General features: G+C 44.6%; 1 protein-coding gene across 2 annotated transcripts in view; it reads right to left on the bottom strand.

The window, feature by feature from the left end:
- The window catches only part of Setd3 (SET domain containing 3, actin histidine methyltransferase), a 64759-nt gene extending 41413 nt beyond the window's left edge, over positions 1–23346 (bottom strand). The window contains exons 1-6 of one of the 2 annotated variants that reach the window (XM_040742523.1): positions 23180–23346; positions 8863–8972; positions 7156–7248; positions 4304–4452; positions 2490–2562; positions 1959–2215 (exon numbers count right to left, since the gene is read on the bottom strand). In XM_040742523.1, coding sequence (XP_040598457.1) covers positions 1959–2215; positions 2490–2562; positions 4304–4452; positions 7156–7248; positions 8863–8965 — 675 coding nt within the window. In that variant the 5' untranslated portion in view covers positions 8966–8972; positions 23180–23346. Of the gene's footprint in view, positions 1–1958; positions 2216–2489; positions 2563–4303; positions 4453–7155; positions 7249–8862; positions 8973–23179 lie in introns of those variants that run through there. The other variant, XM_040742524.1, reaches the window with a different exon arrangement.
- Between the last annotated feature and the right edge of the window lie 133 nt (positions 23347–23479).

Raw genomic sequence — 23479 nt, 5'->3', positions numbered from 1 at the left:
GGGGTGTTTCACATAGGTCCGTTCATTCTGTCTACTTTCCACCTTATAGTCAAGGGAAGCACAGACACTGCCCACTGTGGTAAGCATCACAAGTCAGCTCCAGAGCCAACCCTGGTTATTCCGTGGCAACAGTTGAGTAAAGCAACCACTTCCAAATTCCATTTGACAGCAAGTAAGATGGACCAGAGATCTGACTTATTACCAAGCCTGTGCTCTTCCCACATGGCCACTGGCCCTAACTACATAGCTTACCCTCTGCGGCTTTGTTCTGCCTGTGCCACCCTCAGGATCCTCCAGTTTAGGGACCATCACTCAAATGTCCTGACTAATGCAGCCTTCCAGCTAACCCACATAAGTGACTACACCCCATAACCTAAGTCACACACACACACACACACACACACACACACACACACACACACACACACGAGAGAGAGAGAGAGAGAGAGAGAGAGAGAGAGAGAGAGAGAGAGAGAGAGACATACACAATGTCAAAGTGCTCAAATGAGAACTAAGAATTAAGAATAAAAGCGTAACACTTTCAAATGACAAAAAAGCCACACCAAGTGGCAGGTATAAGACTCCAGGACATTGTAAATAAAGTTTTAAACTGGCTCCATCAACAGTTTTTTTTAATTAGGAAAATCTGAAATAAAAGCTATATATTATCATTCTTCATAATGTCCTAAGCTTGAGGTTAGAAAGGCAAAGCAATTTCTATGAGGCAAGGATCATGTGACTTTAGAAATAGTTGACATATGTGCCAGGAGGGGAGATGTATTTCTGAGAGGAATATTCCTATACAGTAAACATGCTGTAAAGCTAAAACAATGAATGGACATTTGTGAAAGAGTGCTTGCAAGGCCCTAGGTTCCATCCACAGTGTGTGTACATGCACACAGACACATACAAATAACAGCATCTTTAAAATAAATAAATAAAGTGATAAATGCAACTATTCCATGAAGCAATAAAATAAGATTACCACATCTTGAAGCATAACAAAACACTATGGGACAGGTGATTTCTAAAAGACCTACAGTGACCCAGTTCAGGCTGTCAACTGCCCAGTGAAAGGGAGGGACAAGCAGTTATCATTCTGTTCTCCAGTGAGGTGCAGTGGGACAGAGGCAAAGGGGTCCAGAGGAAACACCCTTGCTCAGCTCAGGGCGGCACCGCAGCACTGGATCCGCCCCTTCCTGAAGCAGAGTGATGGAACCCCCAAACACAAAGCCAAAAGCAACCCTCCAGAGATTTGTGTATGATGCTTTCTCTTACAACTACCTAAAATATAATATGTAGTACACAATGAAAAACATAAGCAAATCACCTTACAATTACCTGTCAATTTTTCTACTAATGAATATAGTAGAAATTAATTTTTTAACTTTTACCAACTTGTTTCCTAATTTTTGAAATTTTTTATTTTTATTAAATTTGTCCATTTTATCTATGAATCTTTTGCCCAAATGTATGCCCAAGGAAGTCACAGAAGAGCATCAATCAGATCCCTTGGAACTGGAACTGCAGATGGCTGTAAAGTGTCATCCAAGTGCTGGGAATTGAGCCCTGCTCTTGTGCAAGAGCAGCAATGGCTCCTGACCTCTGAGCCATCTCTCCTGCCCCTAAAAATCAATTTTAATTTTCCTAGAAACGTTACACACAGGGAACCTTTTTACATTCCATAAAGTTCACAACTTGTAAAATCTTTTTATAATCTCACTTTCAAAAAGCTCAGTGACTTTAGTCAGTGAGAACCAAATGCTGCTTGTATTAATCCTGGGTGCTGAGGAAGCCAGATACATTTAGAGCTATGTCGTAGTAGCTCTGTAAAAACAGAAACAATGAAAGAAAGGTACCTGGATATCTTTAGCTTAAAAGCAAAGTGCTTAGAGACCTGTAAGAACACGTCAAATGGGCGCACAAGCAGCAAGCCTGTTCTTCCCCACCCTGCTCACCTGGATGACTTTATAGAAATAGGCGTACTGGCGTGCTGTGTTTTTATACTGACTGAAGACATCATGGATGGCTTGTGTCGACTGAAGACATCGGACTTCCTCTTCTTCGAAGTAGAGAGGAGTGTCATATTCACTGGGGAGGGTCTGAATGTATGGCTGCCAGAAAGAGTTGGGGCTGGCCCGCTCACACAGCAGATGAAAGGCCAGTGCAATGTTTCCCATGGCTTGGAGAATTCGGTCTTGAGAATACAGGGGCCCTGAATCAATCCAGAAGTTAGCAGTGTAAGTGTCATGGACTCCTTTAAAAAGCCTCAACTTAAACATACTAAAATCACAGCACAAAACTCCAAAGTTTTTTAATATTTCATGTTCTATACATCCTTCTTTGAACATAGAATGGAAAACATTTAATATGGATTTGAGGGACTATGTCATCAGTTGAAAAACAACCAAGCATGATCTTTTACTGTCAGAAATGAAATTTTATATTTGTGTTTAACCTGTACATTGCCATAAACAAATTATTCTTACCCAATACTGAATTCTTAGCAGATTCAACAGTCATTAATAACTTTCGTGGAACCCATAAAAACAATTCTTCTGCCTAGAAAAAAAACAAAACAAGACAATAGAATCTCACAAAATGTTTCAATGATTTCAACCACATCTACTGTCAGAAAGCCAACCACAAGGAAATACAACACAGCTGCCTATCAGTACTTCTAAAGATCAGGTATGTTTTAAATATTCACATGTGTACCTACTATAGTTAAATGAGTAGAAGCATAAAATCCTATTTCTGTGAGGAAAACTAGCACTATATAGTCTTTATGCTAATGAAACAAAACAAGACTTTCAGCTTTTATTTGAAGCAAGTAAAACATCTGGAGTAGAACACAAAAGTGTGTTGTATTGCTTGCTAGACTTTCAAGTTCTAAAAATGCAATAATCCTATGTCTAACCCAACCCCTCGTGAGTTAAAAGTGAAGTACTTCTTCTGCTGAGGTCAAGAAGCAGAGCAGAATCCCTGCTGTACAGGGATACAAATGACATCCCCAGCTAAAGCACCAACCCACAAACATCCTTGACCTCACTAATCTGCCCAACATACTACCAACCTCTTTAGATATATGGCTGTGCATGTCTGTGTTTACCTTTGCTGCTTAACCCACACCTAGAGCTCTGTCCTGGAAGACTGGGTCAGGTGAGAACTAGAAGCAGGGCCTCAGCAGAATTCAATGCACAGCACCTTAACCCTACACCTTCCAGCCTCTAGACTATGAGGATAAATGCTCCAAGAAAAGTGCCAGTAAGACAGGCCACAGCTAAGATAGTGGGCAGACCTAGCATACATGATGCTTCTGATACATGAGAAAACCTGTAACATCTTGCCTCTGCCAGTGTCTACTATTTGAATACTTTTCCGTATTGTCCCCTACTGTAGATTGTAAGTATCACACAGGAATACACCCTAGGTTTTCCTGTAAATCTGGCATAATAACACAGTAGGGACTCAACAGATATCTAATATGCCAGTGTTGTGAGGACAAATGGCTAATGAGTTTGGTCAAAAAGCTATTGGAGGTATGAGGGAACCAAATAATAACATCCATTTCCTCTACCCAAGTTCTTCACCAATTGATAGATACAAGACTATAATAAAGGGTCACTCAAAGTATAAGCTGCTGAGTTCGAGAAGCAGGCACAAGGTCCCCACAGGCCCCTTATGTGAGCTTGCCCTGTAAGTCACAGGGTGAAGAACACAAAGCATAATGAACACCCTGAGCAACCAGCACCCACAGTACCCAGTTCCTGCTCCCCAACTGGCAAACAGACTAAGTTTACCTTCCTCTTTAGGACAACAGGACTGAGGAGCAGAGAGGCTGTAGGGAAAGCATCTCTCTAGATGTCTAGCTCTCCTCTCCTCTCCTCTCCCTACTTTTTATGGTGCTGCCGTTTCCATGAGTGGCACTTTCAGTTATCCAGAACAAGGGCCCACCTTCCACACTACCTCCCCCACCTCCATCCACCTTTGCCTTAGTTAAGTCTCAAAATCCTACCAGGCATGTTCTACGGTCTCCTCGAAGAGGCTTGTAAATGCCTTGCTCTAAGGCAGGATTAGTGACACATCTCCCCATAAGCTGACAGGACTCCTAGAACGTTGTCAGACTGAGGCTCTTCATGGTCCATGTGACCAGGTAAAGGATGGGGAATGCTGCCTATGTACCCACAGAACTTTAGACAAGTCTCAGGTGTCTCTGTCCCATACCTTGAGCTCAATCTCAATACCACACAATAGTTCAAACACACTTAAACCCCCTTAGACCAACAGATAATAAACTCACCTTGATGTCTCTTGTTGCTCTCAAACCAAAGCCCTCTTCTTTGAAGTTAACCATTTCAAAACCCTCGACAGAAGCCCCGTTTTCAGAGGCCCATTTCATTAGATCAGGGAAGTAATCTTCTCTTTTCCCATCAAAAGTAACAGACAGACCTATATCATCCATGTTGGAAACAAGAGCTACTTTAGGACACATGTCATCACACAGCTCTAGAGCATACAGGCAGAGCACAGCTCACATTGGCTCTTGTCTTAACACCCATATCTTGAAATAATCAAAATTAACCAACAGGTAGCCATGGTACATACCTGAGCAAGCTCCAGGAAAGGTGAATTAAAATTCCAGACTCCCTGCCAACACTGAAGTCCATCCTGACACTATATGACATGAGCATTGAACATAGGGTGCCTCTACTAGATAGTATTAACAGCAAAGGGAGAGAAGACTTAGTTACCACAACTGTGGCTGGGATCTGCCACACAGCAGCTTTCCCCTCAAGTCTGACATGCCATCTCTCTCATCACAATGTCCTTAACACAAAACCCAATCAAATAAAATCAGCAACTAGTCTCTGTGCGCTGATGCTTGGGAAGAAATGAGAATGCTCTGCAGACCTGACACTAGGAACATAGAGATGCAGGGCTAACACCAACAGCTAGGAGTCTATGAGTGTGAGCTGAGGGTGTCCACTGATAAAGCACCGTGAGTGATACTGTATGTTTAAAACTCAAACATATGGCTGCAGAGATGGGTCAGCAATTAAGAGCACTGACTACTTTCAAAAGGATCTAGGTTCGATTCCCAGCACCCACATAGTGGTTCATAACTCCAGTCCCAGAGAATCTGATACCCTCTTCTGGATTTCACACAAAATAATAAAGTATAACTAAAGAAAAAAGTTAAACTAAACATAGTAGTATTTATATAAATTTATATATAATTGTGTTTGTATTTATAGTTTATATAAAAGTGTTCACAGTAAAGACAAATGCCTTTGAAAATAAAAAGAGTGTGGAACTACAGTTCTATCTGGAATATTTTATTTCTTTTTTTTAAGATTTATTTATTATGAATACAACATCCTACCTCCATGTATGTCTGTATGCCAGAAGAGGGAACCAGATCTCATTATGGATGGTTGTGAACCACCAAGTGGTTGATGGGAATTGAACTCAGGACCTCTGGAAGAGCAGCAATCAGTGCTCTTAACCTCTGAGCCATCTCTCCAGTCCAAATATTTTATTTCTTAAATCAAATACAAAAATAAAAAGAAATGTGGTGGAGATGAGCAAGTGGGAAGGAGGGAAGACTTGAGCCAATGTAAGATCAGCAAGTTTTCGATCTGGGTAGGAGACTCTAGGCACCTTCTTTTCTGGACTTGCCATCAAGTTTACAATACTCAGGGAGATGAGAAGTCAACCATCGCATTCTGATAAAGTGGGCAATACGAGGCATGCTATTAGTGTAAGGAGCACAGAACCTAACCCATTTCACCACCCTGTAAAAGTTTCCTCACATGCCAGGTATGCACAGAAACTAAGGAAGACAAATGACTTGAGCTGGGTAAGGTTTAAAATGGAACTGAGCTCTCCTCCTTCTGTAACTTTACTGCAGGTTAGTGACACTATCTACTAAGAGAGAGGCTCAGACACACAGACTTTTTTGGGAGATGACTAATACTATCAAGTCCAAATAAGCCAATTCAAAAGACCTGCTCTCCACCTGGGAGTGCAAGGCCATCTGAGCTATAGCTACAGACCACACTGTCACAGATGTGCAGACAGAACAACAGGTTGGTTACTTCAGATACGTGGGGAACAAGCACTTTATTTTTCAGACTCCAAAGAAGGTTCTCATCTTTTGCAATATGTCTTGCCACCTCCCATGTAGCTGTGCATAGCAATCTTTTCATGCTCTACAGGACAAAACAATAGCTAGGATGAAAAGCTTTTCAAACTGACAGTCCCTTTGCCACTGCCTAAGAATGATTAAGATGGCTAGCAAGTGTGCCCTGTAAAAACACAGCTTAAAGAGACAGGGTGCAAAGGCTAGAGAGACGACTCAGTGACTCAACAGTTAAGAGCACTGGCTGCTCTTCAGAGGACCCAGCTCCAATTAGTTCCCAGCACCCACATGGTAGAGCACAACCACTTGTAACTCCGGTTCCTGGGGATCTGACATCCTCTTCTGGCTTCCAGGGGCACTGCACTAGTGCACATGCATGCAGGCAAAATATTCATACACATGAAATAAAAGCAAACCTTAAAAGAAAAAAAGAGGCAGGGTATAGTTCAGTGGTAGAGGGCTTGCCTAGAATGTACCCTGGGTTCAATTGTCAGCAGCACACGCCCCCCCCCCCCCAAAAAAAATCACAAACCCACACAGCTTAAGAAATGTATCTCTCAATCAAAACAGGCTGGAGCTGGGTGTGAAGGTTCATGACTATAACCCCAGCAACTAGAAAGGCTGATACAAAAGGATTGCCATGAGTGCAAGGCTAGCCAGGGCTACATAGCAAGACTGTGTCTCAAAGAAACAAAAGATGGGCTAGAGTCAATCATAAACTCTTGGTAAGATACTAATCAAACCAACACCACTTGACATGTCAAAAAAAAAAACAAAGTTAAAACAAGGCTCATACATGTCATAAAATAAAAATGAATAAAAGCTGTGCCATTTCAGCCCAGGCACAAATGCTTCCCCCCTATAGCTCAGCACTTGTGCCTTTCACTCTCAAGTGAACAACAGTCTTTGGGGGTCTCTCTGGGTGACTGCCTCATCTTTCTCTAGACAGGCACAATGACCTGAGGCTTGACCACTCAGCACAACTCAACAGCATCATCCAACAATTGTACCTTTTTGCTTCTTTCTTATTTTCTCAACCAGAGACCGGATCTGCGTGTACTCTTCCCATTCTTTTCCTGGGCCAGGTGCAGGACTGCTGCATTCTGTAATATGAAAGTCACTGATTAAGATACTCCTCCTCCAATTTAACCAGCTAGTCTACAGAAAAAGGCAAGTTTCCATCTTGTTCTTGGCTTACATTCAAAGACAGAGCTATTCCAGCCAGGCTAATGTATGCGTGACACAGAGAGTGGGTGGGTGTGCTTTGTACTTTTCAAAGCACACAACTGCTCTGATACCCAAGGATGCTCTTCACTATACTTCTGCCCAGGTCCTACCTCTTTTAGTAACTCTCCTCAGAATGCATCTGTAAACAGGTAAAACCTGAAAGCAGAGCTGAAATGTGAAACTATTTCCCCTATCTCTTCTAGATGGCCAAGGCGCTCCCAAAGGGAAACAGCTGCACTGGACTTAAGAGCCGTCGTTTCACATCCATGTGTATGGGATGCGTGGAGCACTCTGGAGGAGCTACAGCAGGGAAGGCGAAGTCATGCTGAGAAGCTGAGAGTATTCTCAAGAAGCTGAACTGCAGAGCCAACACCTACCCGTCCTGGAACTCACTGGCAGCCAGCCTCCTGGCAGCACCGCCTTATTAAATATTACACCAGCTTAAAGACAGTCTCCTTCCCATGCTCCTGCCAAACTCACTGCCCCCATCTCACTAAGAACATGCGGCAAATAATTAACATGATCTGGTTATGTGCTGCTGCCCAACTTTTCAGATTAACCAGTCTGACTTCATTCTACCCCTACCAAGCACTGACTGAGGCCCTGAAGTATAACAGCAGAGCAGGAAGGAGTCGGGGTTGAGAGCCACCTGTGCCCTAATGGGAAAGAGGGAGAACAAGGATGAGATGCAGGGACAGTGGAGCTCAGAACACCCAGGGAAGGACCTGCAGTGGCCTGGCCACTGGCTGATTTCTATTCTTGAGGAAAAGCTCTATTTTCACTTGAGACTTAGCTGTCACATAACATAAACATAAGGGGCAAAGGTCAACCCAAATACAGGGGCAAAAGATCCTAGCTATGTCTGAGGCAATAGCAGCACCAGTTTTAGCTTACAACTCAAGAATTATCAAAGTATTTTAGCATAAAAAAGCAAGTGTAGGCACTGACAGCACTTCATCTCAAACTACAAAGTCTTGGGCTTTATGTGAAAACCAGAAACACACTTATGTAATCGCTGAAAATAAAGGTGAACCATTCTAGAAGGATGGTTCCCTGGGGGGCAGGCTGGGCTCATCGAGGCCTGATAGCCATGATACATCTTCACAACCCAAATCTCATGGGGTCCCTGTCAAGTGTCTGGAGACAGAGATCATTGTCTGCTGATAGACACTGAGTCTCAGCAGTTTGAACAGGACCACTCTGCTGAAGAGTGATGGAACGTGTTCTTGCCTGTGGGTCTCTGGAGAGGACATCTGACAGCTACATGCCCTAGCAGGCACCCACATCTCAGTCTCTGCAGAGGAGACTGAGGCGAGGGAAGCAGTGCTCATGTCCACAGATACTAAGAAGGGCAGAGCATAAGAAGCTCTGATGAGGTCCTGTCTCAGGGAGCTCCATATCCCTGCTCCAGGCAGGGGAGGGAAAGTCATTGTCACGAGTAGCAAATGCAGCTGGTGAGGGTGGGGGTGGGTGGAGAACAGGACACTTACTCTGCAACAGCTCACTTGTCAGGTTCAAGATTTCCTTTGGTGACACGGTGGCTGTGGCCCCAGTACCTGATTTCTGAGTTTTCACTCGACTCTTCTTACCCATTTTCTGACTATAAAGAGGAGAAAAAAGACAAATAAATGAAAGTTATATTATCGAAGAATAAAATGAAGAAATTAGATGTGGCATGGAGGTAACTCCATCTTTCAATGCTAAGATCTTATCTCAGTTACACATCTTGAATTTTCTTAAGGGTAAAAAATGTATAACTAACCCGAAGCCTCTCAAACAGGAAAGAGACTCATATAAGGCAGGCTCAGGAGTCAAAGTGCACTCCTTCTCACCACTGAAAGCACAACAGAGGCAGCTTCTTCTCTACAAGTTTTAGCTATCCAGGGCATGCTGTTGTACCCTGAAGCGCTACTGCAGGACACCAATGGGATAATGTTGATGTGTGTGTGTGTGCATGCACACGCGCACGCACGCACACTCACACACAGAGTATGGTAGCGTCAGAAATACTAGATCCTCGGTCACTCCCCCTTAAGACAACCACCTCCCACAGTGACAGTGTAGTCTTTTCAGACAAACCCTGAAAATAAGCACCTCAGATAGCTTGTCCAATACCCACATTCTGTTCCCTGGAAAATTCAAAATGCTTTAGCAAGCCAAGTGCAGGCACTGAAGATAAGCTTCTCAGGCCACGTAGACCCTGGACGTGGATGGGCTTCCTGTCCCTGGCCATCTTGCACTTTAGTCAGCAGACACATGAGAAATGACTTGGATATTTCACAAAGGAGATACTGGGACAAAGGACATTAATAATCACATTCTGCGTAAAGACCTCAAGGAGCTGACATTACGTCTAAAGTAAGTAAGGCTCGGGCCATTCACAGGTGGGACCAAGGGAATCAAGGCAGCTGAGAGGAGGCCCGGTAAGCTACCCACGGTGAATGCTGGGACTTCTGAACAAGTGTGGACCCCACCCTCTGGAAAGAAGCTTGTTATTGTAGCACAGGTCACCTCAGCGATACTGCACGTTCATGGACCCCCTGGATGACAGCTCACTTTGGTCATTTACTATAATAAAGAAATAAATGGGTCGGGGTAGGAATGGGCATGGAGTTCAGTGGTAGAGGATACAACCTGTGTTTAATATGCAACATCAAAAAAGGAAAGAAATGACTGCCTCACAGGGGAGGACAAGGTTTAGAATGTGATTCTCCTACTAATGTCACTGTCACCAAAGCCACACAAATAAGACAGGTGCTAAAATAGGAAAAAAGCATTCTTTACAAAGAGGTCCATCTTCTCTTTCATCTTTTTAATGTATCAAATTACATGTAACTTATTTTAAATCTTGTGAAAGAGTATGAAACACTGGGTGTCAGTCACCCTGGTATATAAGGACACTGGTACAAACACATAAAACAGGAAACTAAAAGGAAGTAGTTACTTTGACATCAAAAGCTAGGTGGGGTGCAGGAGGAGGAACAGCTTAAGCACCTCTTCCTATGAATCTTAGAAAGGAGGCATATTGTTCTCCATCCCCACTGGCATCCAACTAAGAAAAAGGACACAGGACGGATAAAGCATCAAGCCTTTCTCTGGGAATCAAGCCCACCCAGGTCCATGGTGGTACCTTTGCAGAATCACAAACTCAGCCTACAAGAAATGAAAGCCACTGAGGTGCCTGGTAGTAGTAACTTTTTAATCATATTCCCAAATACAGCAGACCTGCTGGCTGGCAAGAAGAATTACAGAAGCATACTGTTGGAGACAAGGAACTGAGCTCTAGCTTGGTCCTATTGTCAAGACCTGCTCTCCTGTGGCTCTAGATGGCTCAAGATCAGCACTACCGAGGAAGAGCTGTCAGACCCTTCTGCTCTTAACAGGAAAGGCCTACAAACACATACTGCTCCTCCCCAAGTAGTGTAGTGGTGCCAGGACTGTAAACAAGCCTTACTTAGTAGGTCCTCTGTCCCTCAACTCCCCAGCTGTCCCCAGTGTTAGCCTACCTCCAAGGGTTCATTCAAGCAGCCATGACAACCTCCCTATAATCAGTACCTGCCCTCTATCAGGCACTAGGTTAAGATCACATCCTCTGTTCAAAGTCACCTATCAGGTAAGTGGCTTAAGCTAGAATCTGCATAGGGCACCACTCCCACACCGCTCCATTTATATACAGACAGGAAACACGTGGTATCTGAGGGTCAAAGAGCTTGAAAGGTCTGTCAGACTAACAGGGTTGAACACTGGATGCATCACACCACATCCCCTGCCAATGACCACCTGGCTCACACTTGAATACTGCAGCAACCTCATTCTACATATCTCCTGCTTAGGCTCTGGCAACAGTGTGTCTCTCTCCCTGACCAAGTTCCTCTTTTGCTACTGTCTTAGTTAGGGTTTCTATTGCTGCAACAAAACACCATGACCAAAAACCAAGTTGAAGAGGAAAGGGTGTATTCAGCTTACACTTCCACAATGCTGTTCATCACCAAAGGAGTCAGGAAAGAAACTCAAACAGCAGGAACATAGAGGCAGGAGTTGAGGCAGAAGCCATGGAGAGGTGCTGCTTACTGGTTTGCTTCCCATGGTTTGTTCAGCCTGCTTCCTTATAGAACCCAGGACCACCAGCCCAGGGGTGACACCACCCCCAATGGACTAGACCCTCATACATCAATCACTAATTGAGAAAATGCCTTTACAGCTGGATCTCATGGTGGCATTTTCCTCAGCTGAGGCTCCTTCCTCTCCAAAGACTCTAGCTTGTGTCAAGCTGACACACAAAATCAACCAATACAGCTTCAAAACCAACCTTCCTGCTACTGCCCCATTCCACAGTACCCTACGGGCCAGCAATACCAGAGGCTCCCAGTCCTAGTGTGGATGACCTACACTCCTGAATACATCCCTCCACCTCCTCCCTTCCAGTCCTCAACCAACAACACTTCAGTCAATTGCTCATTAGCTGCTTTTTCTCAAACTCCTATGCAGGTATCCCCTGAAAGTCTTTCCAATGCTCCCATCATAGCCTTCTGTCCTAACTCCCCTGCAATTTTTTGACTGTCCCTCAGTTACTGTGGTGCAAGACTAAAGCAAACTCCTTCTGTCTTGCCCCAGACATGAGGCTCCTTCAGGAAACACTGTCTCTTATTTGTATTCCTAACCGCAAGCCCACAGCTCAGACCTCAACTCATAGCACTTGTTCCATAGAGGACACTACACCGAGCTCTCAAGGAAAAGCCTCCCCATAGTTCTAATGGGGCAACACCTGTGTTCTTAAAGCTGTTGGCCAAGTGTCTATCTCCTGGTGATATACAGAGAATGTCAAGTGCCTGTTCCATGTGAGAGACCATTAACTATGTCACTGGCGTGAAAGTACCATAGAGTTCTTTGGCAGTAACGGTCGAACAGCTAAATACAACAGTTAAGTTCAAAAATGGCCAGCTTCTAGAAACAGTAATAGGTGCAGATGTATAGAAGATAAAGCTTGGAAACCCCATCAGTAACTTAGTACATGCGGATGTCATCTTCTAAGTCCCATGGCTGTTCAGCCTCTGAAGCCACTCCCAGGCCAGGTTGGACCCTTTCCTCTCTGACTCCAGTCTCCTCTACCATTGTCCTCAGTGCACAGTTTCACTGGCTTATCCACATGCCACACAGCCACCACTCCAGTAAAGAACTCCCCATGTACCCCAACCATCCACCAGGCACTTTCAGTCTATAGGCATTGCCAGAAGCAACCACTACCTTGACTTCTATTACTCTTGATCAGCTTGCTCTTCTCTGAACTTCAGACACACAAATTTATACTCCATGTGGGCTTCTTTTGCTCAACTCAACGTCTATTCACATCTCAAAGGTAACACCTGGCCTCCGCAGCAAGGTCTTGGAAGGATGAACTGACTCACCCACTCTACCTGCTTGGCTTCATTCTATCTATCCTTTACACTACTTAGCTACATGGTTTGTTTGTGTTCTGGAACACAGCCATGCCTTGTCTAGGCCTCTGTCATCTGGTAGAGCTTCCCACATACTTTGAGGCCCTGCAAAGCTGTCCTCGGTGACCTTACGAGATTCTAAGCTCTTCCTTACAGAGCTGTCACTCCTATGAAAGTCAGTGAGGAAGGTTCAAAGGCAAGGTCATTAACAGATGATAAAGGCTTGGTTTGTCTTGGGATTTGGCCTTTTGTACGTCTCTTCGTAACTGCTTCACTCCCATAATCCTGTAGACTCTATGAGAGAGGAAGCAGCCAGCCATAGTCCACACACAATCTTCACTTAAGGAAGGGAAGGAGAGTAACTGTCTGGGTCCCACAGAGTACACACAGGATTCTAAGTTGGCCCATCTCTTAATCTGTTCACCCAAAAGATAGTTTCCAGGACTCTCAGCATGGGGCTGTCAGAGTTCTCAGCCTGCACACCAAAACCATTGCCGAGGCCAGAGCCCATAGGTAGGATCCATGACCTCCTGACAAACATTCGACACAAGAGTAGTTTGCACTTTGTACCCAAACCATACAAGCTGTCAGAATGAAACAATCACTGCACATTTAATAATTGCTACTGAAGAGTGAGGACAACTCTCAAAGTAAAAATATACATTTACATGGGGTGGGAGAGACACAGCTTGACCAGGTACAGAAGAAGTCAGGCAGAAAGACTTTAGGATATAAAATAACAGAACCTCTGGAAATACATTCACATTTTTTGTATGTGATTTTAGTCTCTTTAGGGGCAACAAAGCAGGAAATGTTGTTTCTAGTTGAAGCTCAGTGGGTACTTGCTACAAGGGTCACGTGCATCTGTCCATGTGGCTAGCACAACCCAGTAAGACCAGTGCTGAAGATTCCAGTTGCTAGGAAGCTTAGGAAGGGCTGTGACTTGGCCAAGAGACCAGCCACCAAGCAGCAGACTCAAGCTTGAAGCCATGAACCAGTTTCAGCATCCAGGTTGACTCTAAACATAAGGGAGCTTGAGTAAACAAGCTCTCCCTTATCCCTGGTTAGGCAATGCTGACCAATGGGAAAGACAACAAAATTAGGAAAAGCCAGGCCTGTTAGGTCTCAGAGTTGAAGCCAGAAACTAAGACACATTCAAAAAGCAAAGCAACACAGATAACTCCCCAAATGTCCAAGTAACTGAAGACAGAAGGGTAAGAAGGGAAATACAGTTTAAGAAGGATGACTGAAACAACTGGAAAAGTGGTTTCCTAAATCCAATTCTCCCTTGCCAGTTTTCACTAACAAAAACAATCTATGCAGTGTGATTTCCCTAACCTCATGGATTTGAAATGATTACTGACTCTTTATGCATATGATTCAAAACTTTCCTACACACAATAGTTCAATTTCTTTGTGATTCAGTTCATTTGGGTGCCAGTTTCAAACTTTTCATGACCAAAATGTCAAAGAGGTCCCCATGCATGGGGGTAACTATTCACTAATCAGTTTCCTATAAAGACCAAATATTTATTGTCAATCTTCACTCTAGGTATTCGTGTAAACGTATGCTAAACTAAACACCTCTGCTCTTACTTTTTCTCTGTCCTTCTCTCCCTTGCTCTCATTAGAAATGTTAGCTGTATGGCACAAGGCTAAGTGGGAGATACTCTCCCCGAAGTTGAGACTGAGGTTGGGCATGAACTATCTTGGGAGAAGAGCAGAAGTGAGACCTAAGAAGCAACCATAACACTTCAGATGAAGGAAGGGAGGGAGGGAAGAAGGAAGGGCTGCTGGGTAAACTGGCAGAGCCTCACTCTCAGAAGGCACCTACAGAAGCCGACCTTGCTACTCCCCCACCTGTCTCCATTCACCACCATGACGTTTATAAAATGTACAGGATCCTTTAAAGTAGTACAAGCTACTTGCAAGCCCATCAGCAATCTTCCTACCTAATACACAGGGAAACAAATGGCATAACTGTAAATGGCTGACTGGCAAGCAGGGGCACTGTAACTAACAAGTTCTGACCATTTTTACCACTGCATTATTCCCATTCCAGTCTGCTCAGGGAAATAAATCGACCACGTTTTGGGAGCCATGGCTAAAAGGGAGGAGGTAACAAGATGGGGGGAGGGGTAAATACTTAGCTCATTTTTATGCAGTATAGCTCGTATATACTGATGGATAACATTCAGTTGCAAAAAATTTAAGACTCCCATTCATAATTGAAATGGAAAGGGTATAAATTTGCACTTTAGTAAGTTCTTCCTGAAAATGCTGCTTTGAACTAAATACAACTAGAATAAACGTCGTTGATGGTACTTATCTGGCAATTTGCCCAGGAAACCTAGCTCAGCATCATCTGCTTTTCAATTTAGTTTGCACTGACCCAACTTCACAGCTGGGCCTTCTGAGGAAGGTTCTGGTCATATGTTTCCTCTGCTCCAAGCTCCCAGCTGTAAAAGGCACCTGAGGGGGTAAAGGCTGCCCAATGTGTAGGAAGAACAGGAAGTATGCCTTTCCCCATCTCCCTAAACACTCTGTAGGCCATGAGGATCAAACATCACAATCAAAGCATAAGATTACAGGATGGGCTGGGAAACAGGGGCAGGGAAACACTTTCTGTCCTGAACATAGCACTGACAAGGTGCACATGGCCTTGGCGTCACATGGTACCAGGTGAACTGGAACTGACAGTTATCAGAAGCACACCGTGGCTTGGCCCAACATGCCACGCCACAATAAATTTCACCAGTGTGGCTGGTGCCCACCAAGCAGCACAACCCTCGTGAATCAATGGAGGTGCTGTGTGCCATAGACTCTAAGGGATCAAGAAGCCAAGACAAGGGAGCAGGTGAGAGAACTCAGTGGCTACTTAAGGGTCAACACAAACAGATTTAAATGTTAATCTGTGCAGAGTAATCTGGACTGGACTGTATGTACAGTAACATGGGAACTCAAGAAAAGCTGCTTTCCACAAAAACATTGAGTATTTTCCCACAAATCTAAACTAACTCTAGATAGTTTTAAATCACTCTAGCTGTTTTTCAGCACAAATGGTTTTAAGCTACTGTTAAATTATAAGCCCATTGAAATTAATTCCTGGCTTCTTAACAGTGAGTGTTGGACCCTGAACTCAAGCCTCACCCTGGAAGACAGCAGAAGCAGCACCATCGGTCACCATCAGTGACGACTGAATCCCTACTGCAAGTAGCAGAGGAGTATCAGAATGGCGGTCAGGGCTGTGAGGGGACCAACCAAATCCACCTGCAGATCTAGAGCTCTAGTAACTGCCTAACTACTTTAATTTTAATGAGGAGCATACTGTGAAACTGAGGTGCCTGAAGAAACAGTGAGGTGTCCACATCTTCCTTTAGGTGTCTAGCCAGACCATTACAACTGTACAAAGAGGCTGAACACAATGTTATACTTGGGGAAAAGGCTGAATCTGTCTCTGTCCAAATTATATAACCTGGTCACTGACAAAAGTGACCCTCATGGTAAGGCTTCACTGAAATCCATCATCAGAACAAGCAGGTGACATCTAGCTGACCAGATGACCAACTTGTGCAAAGTGGAAGCCCCTGAACCCAGCCTGGCAGGGTATCTCTTTAACAACCATGCATGTCTTTAGAAGCATCAACCAGAGCTAAGCCTCGGGCTGACTTCCACTCTGCTTCCTTGCCACCAAACAGTGCCTGCATGCTGAGATTTGCTTTACTGTTTCTATAAACTGCATCAAACACCTACGCTGTTATCTACATCGTTCCTTCAAGTAAAGAAATCTAGTCAGTCCCCACGAAGCTCCTGTTTAAAACAATTATCTAAAAATAATAATAAAAGTGTGGAATCAGGTATCCTGAACAATCACTTCCATTATACTTCTAAAACAAAGACAACAGTGTTGAATGGTGACAGGACAGCTGTAACCTGTTAAATCACCTTCAAGCCTCTTCCGCTCAAAACATGGGATTCTGGGTTCTAAAACTGCAGAGTGTCAGGATGGGAAGACACCCTTGAGAGGATTATGTAAACCCACAGGCACAACATTATGTCACCACTGACTGTCAATGCATTGCTATCCACCATCTGATTCCAGGCTGAAAGCGTGGCACGGGCAGGTGGCTGTGCTTGGCTGACAAATGCACAACCTGAAGCTAACCCTGGGATCAGACTGGAGCAGCCCACTCAGTCCTGGGGCCCTCTGCTCAGTGACAAGCCATCAGTCCTGCCTGCTCACTTCCAATGCAGTCTCCTACTTGTGAGCCACTCCTTTGTGACCTGTCCAAATTCTGTGAAGATGGCTTCCATGTCCTCCTCAAACGCTTCTTTTTCCAGGTTTATAGCATGCCCGCACTCACTTTCCAAAAGTGAGCAACTGTGCACTGCCCTCCAGAGAGAAACCCTCTGATGCACTCTGAGGGACTCACACTTTTAGTGGGACCCCTGCCTCCCTGGAGCAACTCAAGATCTTACTAGTTTTTGTATACTTGTTCCAGGTTGTTTATAAGCCAAGAGGATTCATTCTCTTGTCCCATGTACATTTCTCAAGTGTCTCAAAGATAAAGCCCTAAAGCCTTTAAGATGAGAGGAGATCAAATATAACTATTCACTATATACACTGATCTACAACAAGACAGATGAGCTACACTAAACAGTAAGTGTCAAGTGAATGCAAGAATTCTGCTGTTATGTTGTTTCAGGGTAGCATTTCAGGCTGCTGAAACCATACCATTCCAACATGACTGTCCTCATCCTAAGTGTATGGTTTGAGCAAACGCTGTATCGGACTCAGGTGAGCATCTTACAAGCAAAGAGACAAATGTCATATGCCCCTTTACAGAGGAAAGAGAAGCTGCTTAGAAAAGCTAGCTTATACAAGATGATAAGCCAGATGTTTGCCAGAACCTCAGGAGTACATCTCAACCATGGATTTTTTTGATAACTAATGTATGTTAAGGATTTGGCTCAAAACCAGCCATGGTTCACTGCTATCTCTGATGTCCAAAATGACAAATTATCTTGCAGTAACAAAATATATGGGCACAGGGGTTTTCTCTCAGGCTTCTTTCAAGGATTTAAGGCTATTTTGCTTGCTTTGTCCAAATATGCAGGAATGGCCTCAGTTAAATATGGGACATGAACAAAACTTATAAAGGAACACTCCCCCACCTGCCGCATGCCCCCTCCATTCTGCCAGACAAATCCTACCTGCATCTCTGTAATTCACATTTCTTTTTCTTTTTTTTTTTCTTTTTTTGGTTTTTGTTTTGTTTTATTTTTCAAGACAGGGTTCCTTGTGTAACTTTGGAGCCTGTCCTGTGATTAGCTCTTGTAGGCAATGCTGGTCTTGAACTCATAGAGTTCTGTCTGCCTCTTCCTCCCAAATGCTGGGACTAAAGGTGTGCACCACCACCACCCAGCCTTTTTTGTTGTTGCCGTTGTTGTTTTTGGCAATTCACATTCTTGTTACAGGTCAAGAAACTGCATGACCATGACAATGCTAATTAACAAACTTAAAACGTTAGTCGCTTGCAAATATTTCATAGTAAAAGCAACTTTAATGAAGACTTCTTATCCCTAATTCTTACTTTTTCTTAATTTTTTTAAAAAGAACTGCTAATACTAAAGTCAGGCTTATTTTCTAAAATTAAAATTGTTAACTCTTTGTTGTATATGTTTTTAAGACCACATCCTGTCTTAATAAATTGTAATTTAAAAAAAAACGCAAAGTGATAACTGGGGGCCTGAGGCAAGAAGACTGCAAGCTTGAGGGAGAGCACATGGGGTGGGAGAGAGAGCTAACTACGGTGGCACATGCCTGTCATCCAGTTCCTTGGGAAGCTGAAGCAAAAGGATCAAAAGTTTAAGGACAAAAAAATTAAATTAAATAAAAAGTTTAAGAACAGCCAGGTGATGGTGGCAGACACCTTTAATCCCAGCACTCAGAAAGTAGGGGCAGACAGACAGATCTCTGAGTCTAAAGCCTGCCAGGTCTACAGAGAGATCAAAGACAGCCAGGGCTACACAGAGAAACCCTGTTTGGAAAAACAAACAAAAAGTTTTGAGGACAACACTAGTTAACCTATGAAGACCTTATCTCAAAATAAAAAATGATTTTTTAAAGGCCTAGAGATACATATCACTTGCCTGGGAGGCACTGGACTCAACCCCAGTGCTTCAAAAAGGAAGTGAAACTCAGAATCAAGACAGTGATAACCCTAGACTATCAAGTATTACTGACTACTAGGTATGCACAATTTGTACTTGTCAATAAAAAAATGTAGGAAAGCATTATTGTAGACATCCAATCATTTTTTTCTGTATTCTCTAGACAACCTTTAGGCCTCCTTAAAGACTATTAAAACATTTCTTCTAGCAGTAACCATCTGGCCTCCTCTGCCCCCACCCTAAATCCATTACTGAGGTGAGACTTGCCAAAGGTTAAACATTCACTTTGGCCTGGTAATCAGAAATCACTCAGTTTCCTTTGAAAGGCCTAACTTCAGCAAAAATCTTGTCTCCACAGAAGATTACTGGGAAAGAATTTTAAATGAGAAAAAAAAGAATTTCCAAGTCTTCGGCATTGAATTTTATGTATAATTATTTTATTCATTTTTTTCACTTGAATCTTGTCAATAACTATGTTTGTGCACCTAGTCTTATAATGTGCTTATTTAAAAAAAAAAACTAGGGGAGACTCGTGGAAATGAGGTCTATAAGGTTCATCTCTGTCTTACGCTACCAGACAAACTTAACACACACACACACACACACACACACACACACACAAATAAAAAACCCAAGACTTCTATTATTGCATAGTCTTCTAATTGATGCTTTTTTCATAAGGTTCAACTTCACTCTAATAGAAAAACCCATTAAAATATATTCAACAGGGTCTGGAGAGATAGCTACTTATTTAAGAGCACTTCATATTCCTTCAGAGGAGCTATTTGGTTCCTGATACCCACATCTGGCAGCCCGAAGCCTCATGGTAAATCCAGTTCTCAGTATTCATTTTATGACCTTCATGGGCCCAGGCACAGTACACACACATACACTCTGGTTGGCACTCATGCTCAAGCACACGTGTGCATGCACACACATACAAGAGAAAGACAAAAGCTTTTTTAACTAAGTGTTTTTGTTTGTTTGTTTGTTTGTTTGTTTTAGACAGGGTTTCTCTGTGTAGCCCCATTGTCCTGGAACTTGTTCTGTAGGCCAGGCTGGCCTCAAATTCACAGAGATCCACCTGCCTCTACCTCCCAAGTGCTGGCTCCCAAGCCCAACTCAAAAATAAATTTAACGAATCAAAAGATTGTTAGAAGGGTTTAACCAAATAAGAAATTACTGCAGAATTAATGATATTTTCATTTCAAAACAATTAACAACTCCAATTTTTAGAACAAAAATGAAACTAATACAGAAATAAATTTGCTGAATGAGGCAACAAAGGTGCAAAGTAGAAAACCTGAAAAGCAAGAGATCTTTACCACAATAATCTCAAGAGGCTAACTACAAACCAGTACGAGCTAGTCTCACTGTAGCAGAAGGAAAAAGACACACAGTAATTCCAAACACTCTTCACTAACAGAAAGTGAGTCCGAATATAACAGGGAAGACTGTAAGCTAATAGAGAAAGCAAACACCTAACCACAGCAACCTCTAAAGAACATCAGAATAATATAGTCCTTGTTACATTAAAGTAATCTAATTGTAATAAATGGCTACTCCCCTTCTTTAGAACAACACTGCTTGCCTCCATTCCCAGGACTTTGATCCAAGAGGAAGAAACACACTAAAATCTGTCTGTTTCGGAAAAATCAGCTCTGTAGCTAAGAGCAGGCAACCACTTTCTAAAGACTATGAAACTACACACAACAAAGACACAGTTACATTTCTAACAGCCACTTATATATATGAGTCAAAGTGGGACAGACTTTGTAACAAACAGTTCAGAAACTTGGAAAGCTTCAGACAGCTTGCAGAAGCCATAGTATGTTTCATTCAACATTTTTACCAAAATTCCATACAGCGTCAATTGGAGACTCTCCCTTATCTGATGTTCCATTGCAAATTCAACTACAGATGGAAATAAGCAAGGGGAGGGAAGCTCACCCTTACTGAACTCACACAAACTTTTTTGGTGACTACTCCCTGAAGGACACAGTGTAGTAGCTATTGGCATAGTGGGGACATTTTAATAGGTATTGGAAGTAACTTACAAACAACTCAAAGTGAGAGAGGTTAGTGTGCAGGTTAGATGCAAACACTACCCCATTGTATATAAGGTGCTGCAGCAGTTGAGGAACCGGTGGACACTGGGGACTCTACCGGGTTTTCCTACAAGAAAAGCCTCCCCATTGCTCCTGTGGCTACTTTGCTGGGCACTGTCATCTTTGCCATTCTCTTTTAGGTGTGATCAACATTTCAGGAGGTTGCTGAGTTTAATCATCTTTAAATGTGGCCTAAATACACATCACATAGAAAAGACAGTCAATAGCATTTTTAGATGGGTGTAGTACTGAAGACGGAACCCCATTCTTCTCACACAGTAAGCAAGCACTCTACCACTGAGCTATATCTCCCCATCCAGACAAGGTCTCACTGCGTCCAGGCTGGCTTTGACCCTGAGATCCTCCTGCCTCAGGCCCAAGTAGCTGGGGCTTCCACAAGACCCAGCTAACAGTGTTTCTTTGTGAGAATTTCACTGGACACTTATAAACAGAAAAGGAACAGAAACTATCATCACTAGAGCCCACATGAGCACAAACTTCTGAATGTTCGAGTCCAGTATCACTCTGCTGAGATGCTCACACACGGAAGGGGAAGGAGGAGCAGCAGTCACTTCCCTCCAACTGGACTAGAGTTCCAGATCCAGATATTAGTGAACTCAAGAAAAGAAAGGAGCACAAAGAGGACAGATAGAAGGATAAAGACCAAGGTTATTTGGAATCCCAGAAAGATTTTTCTGTAGCTTTTTCAGAACTTGACTTTGCAAACTATTTTTGGCTTCAGACAAGCAAACAAACAAACAAACAAACAAACAACTCATTCCCAAATGGCTGAAATTTCACCAAAATATCAATCACAGCACTCCAGAGTCCAATCTACAAAGGGGGCATCTACAGGTTGTGGCCCATATACACAACTGTAGGTAATGGCTCCAGTGAGTCTGGACAAACTAACTGGGAGAGGAAATGTCCCTTTATACTGCTGTATTCTTAAGGAGCCTAAAACTCAAGACTGTCCCTATTTAAAACTCATCTTTAAAATAGCCTCAGTATCACTTTTCAAAGGAAAAACGGGGACGGTATCATTTTTCATATGAAAAATCCACACTTTTCGGTGTCGAATAAGATTTTAGTTTTTGTGTTTTCCGGGGGGGGGGGTTCTCTCTATGTAGCTCTGGTAGGCCTGGAATTCATGATCCCCTGCCTCAGCCTTCCTGCCTACAGCTCTGTCACAGGGATCCATCACTAAAAAGTCAACTCTTCCAAGAGTCTGCTAGGCAAAATTACTGTCAACATCCTGCTCAAGTGGTTTTGCTTTTGGAAACAACACCATGTTCGTTTAGAAATGGAATACGGCATGCCCCAAGTCATCCTCAACGCGTGCACACTTCTGAACCACTCCAACGTCCTCGAAGGGCGGGGTGAGCCCCCCCCCCGCAGCCAGTGGCGCACGTCACTAATCAGCTCCTTTACCAAGAGTGGCAACCAGGGAGAGGAGGCAGAGTCGCATCCCCAGGCTGGAGCCTCAAGAGGGAAGAGTTGAAAACCGGAATGGCAAACTCCGAGAGGACCGAATGCCTCTCCCCTCGCAGCGCGCTCGTCGCGTGTGGCCCTGGGCCAGGGGCGCGTGGGAAGAAACATGACCTATTTTCTACGCCTGCTTCTGCAAGCGGGCAGCGGAGGACAAGGCGCGGGGGCCGGGCTCCCGGTGGGCAACAGAGGGCTGCGGGGAGAGGCGCCTCGGCCCCACGCCGCGTGCGCCCGCCACTGGAGGAAGGAAACCCAGGCTGCAGCCCGCCACACGCAGTCCCAGGGCCCCGCGCGCGTTCCGGGCCCCGGCCGCACCCCAGGGCGGCGCCCAGGCCGCGCCCAGGCCGCGCCCTGCCTGCACCTGCCGCCTGCCCACGTCCCAGCGGCGGAGGGGAGCGGCGGGCGCGCGCGAGTCCCCTCAGGGCATAGGCCGGCCCGGTCTCGGCGACCGCAACCGCCCGGGCCCAAAGAGCTCGGCCTCGGCGGTCCGTCGGACCTCGGCGCCCGGCCGGCTGGCCGGCCGGCCTGACGGCGTCGGAAGCGGCAGAACCCTGTCCCCTCAGCCCGCGGGCCGCACGCGGGAGTCTGCCGCCCGCACTCACCTGCCCGCTTCGCCTACGCGCAGCGGCGGCTGCCACACTCGGGCCGGGACCCCACCGTCCGCCTCAACCAACCCCCAGGCGGCGGCGGCGGCGGTGGCGGCGGCGGCGGCGGCCGGACAGGAGGGGCGGGACGGCGGCCAGAGACAGCCCCGCCGCCCAGGCCTTACCCGGCTCCGCCCGCCCGCCCCTGAGCCCCGCCCCACAGGCCGCCGCCGCTGCCGCTCATTGGCCCGCACCTCACACGCCTCGGCGCGGCCCCGCCCCGCTGCCCAGCCGCCCTTCAGCCAGGGTGCTGCTCAA

Source organism: Mesocricetus auratus, unplaced genomic scaffold, assembly GCF_017639785.1.
Source record: "Mesocricetus auratus isolate SY011 unplaced genomic scaffold, BCM_Maur_2.0 Super-Scaffold_15014, whole genome shotgun sequence".
NCBI lineage: Eukaryota > Metazoa > Chordata > Mammalia > Rodentia > Cricetidae > Mesocricetus > Mesocricetus auratus.
This window is presented reverse-complemented; position numbering and strand designations above follow the sequence as displayed.